Below are 6,587 nucleotides of genomic sequence, written 5' to 3' on the forward strand. Positions count from 1 at the left end.
CGTTTTCCTTGCATTTTGGTGTTGTCTATTCGAATATCGCCTAAGCCAAACTGACGACCCTCTCACCTCCTTTAACGCTCTTAGAAAACGCGTCCCGTTGTTACGGGCTAATAACCTTGAACGGCTATCTCCTGACTCGTGAGCGTTGTCGGACTAACGGAAGTAATTACTCGGGTCCGATATCTCACAAATGTGTGAAAAGAAATGATAGAGGTGCTAAAAATTTTTTATGAAACTAAATTTTATATGTTTACATAAACACGAAGAAGCCATGTTAGAGATATTCTAGCATTTCTTTTAAGTAGAATATATAACATGAATATATTAAAATACAATGTTAGTTATTTTCCTTACAACTGAATGTTAAATGAGTAATTATTATAACATGGTCACGATACCCGGATAAAAGTGTTTAGATCTCGTTGCACAATGCATTTTATTAGTGTCTTCCCCTGTACATCATACTTTTCCTGTTACAATGTATGTACGGATTTTTGTTTGAAGCATAGTTCAAGTGGTGTGCTTTGTTTAAAAAGTTTTTGTTACAAATTGCAAACGATTCTGCTTTTATTACCATTTATGACAATTTCACATGGGATGTGCGTACTGTTATTTTGTCACTTGTAAGATATTAAGGTTACATATTAACATAAAGTGATATATAATCGATTATTTACGTGAAACATATTAAAGTCTACGATAGAACTGTTTCAAAAGTTTATCATGTTTCTACTTAGTAATAGTAACATCAATGATAGTAAATTTAACATAAAATAATAGAAATATCAAATTTCTGATAATTCTCATACACTGTATTGACTATAGGTTATTGCGATATAAATCGTCGCATTTTAATTTGTATTGTATAAGTAATAGCATAAAAGAATAGTACAAAAGTAGCCTGCATTATAACCGGCTTCATCAACAAAGATTAAGAAAAAACTAGATTCAATTAGTTTTATTTGAAAATTTTAATAAATTCATCTATCCGATATTTAATTGATTGAAATTGAGTATCTTAGTTTATTTATCGGACCATAGAATTTTTACTAAATTTAAAATTTATTGTTGAATTTAGATATGTAGCTATAAAAACGGATAAATACTTTTTGTGTGTCGTTGAATAAGTAATTTTATATTAGAACTGAATAAAGAAAATACAAACAAAGAAACGATATCTAAGGATTTTAATCGGGCTATAATATGGCTAATTAATTATAAGCATATTAATTTAATTTTGACTAAAGGTAGTCCGTTAAACTACCATCTTTTATTAAATTTAATAATTAGAAATAAATGAATTAATTTGCTTAATTCTGGAAGGTAACCATCATAGTATAAATTATATATTTAAAAAGTATAAGGAAAACGTTTATTTACATGTGTTTCCCATGTTTCATCGATTTCCTTCAACAACTTCTCTTGGCATTCTGGATTTAATGCCATTTCATAACAAAAAAATGATAACGCATTTGTTGTTGTGTCGTGGCCAGCGATAATAAAAAGAATACTCTGAGCAACAATTTCGTCGAGGCTCATTGCTAAAACATAATAAATAAAAAATATCATTGAAATAAATTACTGACAAGAATATACGATAATGAAAAAAAAATCAATACTTTTGTGTTTGGGTTGAAGTTTGTTATTACTTATTTCACTCTCTACTTCTTTCAAGTCTTCGGCAGTGTTTTCAAGTATTCCTTCCTGAGCATCCATCATTAATTGAAGAAAATCGTTTCCTTTCTATAAAAGTTATTAAACATCTAAATGTTATTTTTTAAGCATCATTATCAATGAAATAATTAAACCTCAAAATTTTCTTAGCTTTATTAAACAATTTGTTTAAATTTTTAAAAATTAAAACTAAAATTTATAGTCAATATAAAGCTTATAAAATATTTTAAAACGAATGTGTTCATCTCTTTACTCATAGAATTGATAATGCAACTCAAAATGAAAACAAATTTTTTAAAATTAAAATAATTTTATTTGTTACTTTTTCAAATCCATAAAACGAATACTTGTATAAATAAACTGCACAAATATAAATTTACAAATGCAGTAATTTTAGACATACCTCGTTTTACAACGACTTTTTTTTTTAGATTTACAACATTCATTTCAGAGCTTTAAATTTAATAACTTACCGGTATGTCAATTTTAAGAGGGACTTTAAAAAGTAATTAGTTTTTATCGACTTAAAGTCTATAATTAGAATTGTTTTATTTTTTTACAGCTCCTCCAAGAACAAAAGCGTGTCATAAACCGGGGCCTACTGTATACATAAATATATAAAGTTTTTACAAAAAAATTCATGCCAACTCTGAATCCAGATTTAAAAATAAAGTTGAAATATATTTTAAAAAATTTAAAATTGGTAGATTAAACAAAAAAATTCATATTAATAATTAAACATTTTTATGTACTACTAGCTGTTACCCGCGGCTTCGCTCGCACAGATTTTGCAAGCAAACCCTATTTACATTCAATATTTAAACAACCATAGTAATTGTTATTTAACACCTACCACTGGAATGATGAGAATTGCTGAGAATCAAACGAACTGTTTTCAATTTGATAAATTTTCTGGAAAGTTTGCAATCGTTCTATAATCGAACCAATATGCAAAAAGAAATTCGAATTTAAAACGGTTCGAACATTTGGTTAAAAAATCGAAATATATAGAAATATTTGTAACAATGTCTGAAATGTTATCAATTTAATACACCTAAGTACTCAATGAAGACTAAATGTAGTTGAAAACAAAAAATCGCATCTAAAATAGTACAGTAGAAACCGTTCTCCCAGTTAAGCCTTAATGATCTCCCTCTCCCCCGCGGGGGGAATTTCGAAAAATCCCTTTTAGTGTGCGTTTTCATGACGTGCCCTAACTGTGTACCAAATTTCACTACTAGGCTTTGGAACTTTCTAGAAAAAACAGAAACATTCTTATTGAAGCGTCAGGCATTTTCGAAGTCAACCACTTTCTTTGAGAATTTGTTGTCAAACCACTTTCTTGAACAAATTGTTGACACTTCCATTGTTACATATTTTAGAAGTTAACCACTTTCAACCCCATATCTCCCACATCCTTATAGCTATCGAGACGCAACCACCATAGTGCATGATGGGAGACTTGGGGGCTACTACCACACATAAACACCATTCATATGCGATGTGTAGTTTCGGCTGCAGAATGAAATATAGGCACACGCACGTCCATTTATATATATATAGATGAGAGAAGATAAATTGTTGTATTCGTGGTTCCATGTTAAAATACTGTGGCAACTCTTGAAATTATACTGTAAAATTGCAGAGTTTTACTATAAGTCAGACTTTATCTGGGTGTTCACCTCACAAGTGGAGAGTTCTCTTAAGTGGCTATGATAAGTTATCCCTGTTTACGTAACCAACAGAAGAAGAAATCTTTTACTCAACTTATTGTTTAAAGTGTATTAAAAAGAAGTGACTTTTGTTGCTAAATTTTGGAACACTTTGCTAAGTCACTGCGACAAATGACCTTCATATAAAATAAATCATTTTAGTCAACAAATTCAATTTATCTCCAGAATTCAATAAAAAAAACAATTATTGTTTTTATTAACTTAATCCTGTAGAAAAAATATTTATTCAATAAATTCGTGCTAATTCTTAAAGCATGTTCTATAACTTCATTAAAATTTTTGTAAAATTCACAAGTACGAAATATAGAATAATATAAGGTAATTTAAATTATGTTATTTTATACATCTAATAGTGCCTTAAGCTCTTTTTTATATAATATGAATTAATTATAAATCATAATTAATCAATTCTAATCACAGAAATCCTTATCAGCATTATGTTTTTTTTTTTTTTTTTTTTAAATTAATATTTAAAAGAGATTTACAAAATTTTATGACAATTAATCGAAAAGATTTTTTTAACTTAGTGAAATGCTTTTCATTTCATTTGAAAAGCATTTCACTAAATAAAATGCTTTGTGGAAATCGAAGTGAAAGTTATTTTTTATATACTATGTTATATAACACATATCAGATAATCGCTTTTTAACAGAATGTTTACATTTAAATATTTCGAAATGCATATTAAAATTTCTTACAACTTTCTTTTGTTTTCTCTCTTCCAAGATTTTCAAAACGACGTTCTGGAAGTATTCTAATAATTTCCTCGGAAAAAATTCCAATTTTAAGTAACCAATTAGTTTCGGTGCAATCAAAACTGTTAATTAAAAATGATATACATTAATTAAAATACCTTATTTTATTTCTTTTAAATCTGTTTTTGAAAATACAATTTGTGATGTGTTCGAAAACTCATATCTTATGGTATTAACAATTGATTATACGGCAGAAGTTCATTAATTCGGCTCCAACAAGACTAGTTTATCAATAATGTCAAAATAATACCAAACGATTTTGTAGTTTTGTAAAATTTAATAACTTATTTGAGATCTTAACATTGCAGGCATTGTCTACAGTTTGCTTTATAGCACAGTGATGTATGTTTCCAATTTGTTTACCAACGCTCTTCAATCAGTCTGATGGTAATGAAGTTAATAACTATACTATGATAATTAATGTTTAATTGTAAACCTACCACTGTATTAATGAAAACGTTCAATTATCATTCATACTTGCATAAATTATAATACAGTATTTCCGCTCCGTATATTTATCGCAATACGTATCCAAGCAAATTTTGATTTGAGGAATACTAGCATGCAAGGTTATTATCGATTAATTTCGAATTTTCGGCTACTTTTCTAGAGCTACTTTTTAGAGGGATTGTACTAATAAACTTCTACTGCGTAAATAAATTCCAATTATAATAATAAAAGAAAAAACTTACATCCCAAAAGCGTTAATTTTGATATATTTCTATTTGAAACCATTCGAGCGTTCTTGACAAATTCATTGTTTTCGTTTTCTTGTGCATTCAGTTTGGTAGCAAATGCAGTAGATGCAGTGACATCGATAGTAAATGTACTTGTTAACCTTGAAAAAATTTAATTATTTTAACATAAATTTTTAAAAATTTTATTGTATACACTAATACATAGCGTAGTGTACACATATATACTACGCTATTATATAAAATTTCGAGTATAAAGTTTCTTTTAAGACTAATGAAATGACATACTTTTTTTCTTTTTGCTCTTGGTCATGTCTTTGAATATATAAATAAATATATAAATATATTCCAAACTACAGTACCTCCAATAATGTAATTCAATTTATGACATTTACTTGAAATCCCAGGCCAAGTATGCCGAGGTTGTTTGCTTTTGCTATAACATTTACGTCATAGGAAATAAGTTGATTCAGTTTTCCACAAGAAAATCAAGTTGTAAAAATGAAGTCTACTCTAATAATTTTTCATCATTTGAAAACTTATATGTTACTTTTTGACCATTTAAAAACATTAAAACCATAAATAATTAAAATTTTAAAAAACTATTAAATTAGAAAATTAAAGCATCAATAATTGTATAATGTCGGATATAAGCTGTAATTTTGACAGTATTGATTTTGAGTTTGAGAGTGACATGAGTTGATGATAACGTCGTTTGCGATACAAAAGCGTAATATGAATGATATTCGAATGGCATTCGATTTCATATTTATGGATTTGAATAAGCGTGTAAATGGTTCGATTTATAAATTTGTTCATTAAAGCTTTACAAGGATGGCATTATTAAGTAGGATGCAATACTGAGATTTGATTCTACACAAAAAGCTGTAGAAAATTATGTTTAAAACTAGTACATTTATAAGCAATAAATTCGGTAGCTTTTGTTAAAGATGAGCGAATAGTCGAAAGCATTCGATATTACATTCGAATACCATGATTACCACTAATATTAATAGTCACAGTGGCATCTTCAGAAAGAACCTAAACGTCAGCGAAATCAAAAATTAAAAATATTCGAATAATTAATTAGTGCCAGCACACGTATGCGACGATTGCAATGCGGACGGTCTGGTAAATCTTATTTGCCATTGTAAATATTTTTAAAAATCACGTTTTAAAGTTTGAACAAATAAATTTTATTTTATTTATTTATTTTGGTGTCAATGGCACCCCTTGTATCTTCACTGCATTATAGACAATAGGTTAATCAACAATAGTTCACATTTTCAACACCTTCTGATTTATACTTATGAAAAAAAGCATTCGAACAGTTGCAGGGTGTCGTCTGTTTCTTTTCTTGTTGCAAATTAAGCCAGAAGTTCAGAAGAGGTTCTGCCTATACGCGTGGAAAGATATTAGAGATATTCGTTGTACTCGAATTTATTACTTTTAACGTTATAAGTTATTCGAAATCTAGAATAGTCGAATATTTTCTAGCATTCGCCCATCTGTAATCAAAATTAAAAAGTTACTTCTTAAAATTTAGTAAATTGTTTTTCCTTTACCATTCTGTATGCCCTACTAATTTATTGATACATTGAAACAAGTTAAATAAATGTTAAATAAGTTCATTATTGTTCGAGGTATTCGAGATTGGTGATACAATATTTGAATTCGAGAAAAGTGATATCGCCTAGCTTCTAATTTTTATCTTCCAATTTTAAATATAT

The 6,587-nt window shown here is 28.1% G+C and overlaps 1 protein-coding gene across 1 annotated transcript; it reads right to left on the reverse strand.

The window, feature by feature from the left end:
• Window positions 1–1,335: 1,335 nt before the first annotated feature.
• Window positions 1,336–5,898, reverse strand: LOC111616997 (cytochrome P450 9e2-like; the record flags this gene model as incomplete). Its single annotated transcript, XM_023358343.1, has 5 exons — window positions 1,336–1,541; window positions 1,620–1,743; window positions 4,106–4,224; window positions 4,855–5,000; window positions 5,840–5,898. Coding segments are annotated over 5 exons (639 nt in total), but the record flags the coding sequence as incomplete, so codon positions are not given.
• Window positions 5,899–6,587: the final 689 nt, after the last annotated feature.

The sequence above is a fragment of the Centruroides sculpturatus genome, unplaced genomic scaffold (genome assembly GCF_000671375.1).
Source record: "Centruroides sculpturatus isolate CEXI.00-Female unplaced genomic scaffold, Cexi_2.0 scaffold4477, whole genome shotgun sequence".
NCBI classification, from domain to species: Eukaryota; Metazoa; Arthropoda; class Arachnida; order Scorpiones; family Buthidae; genus Centruroides; species Centruroides sculpturatus.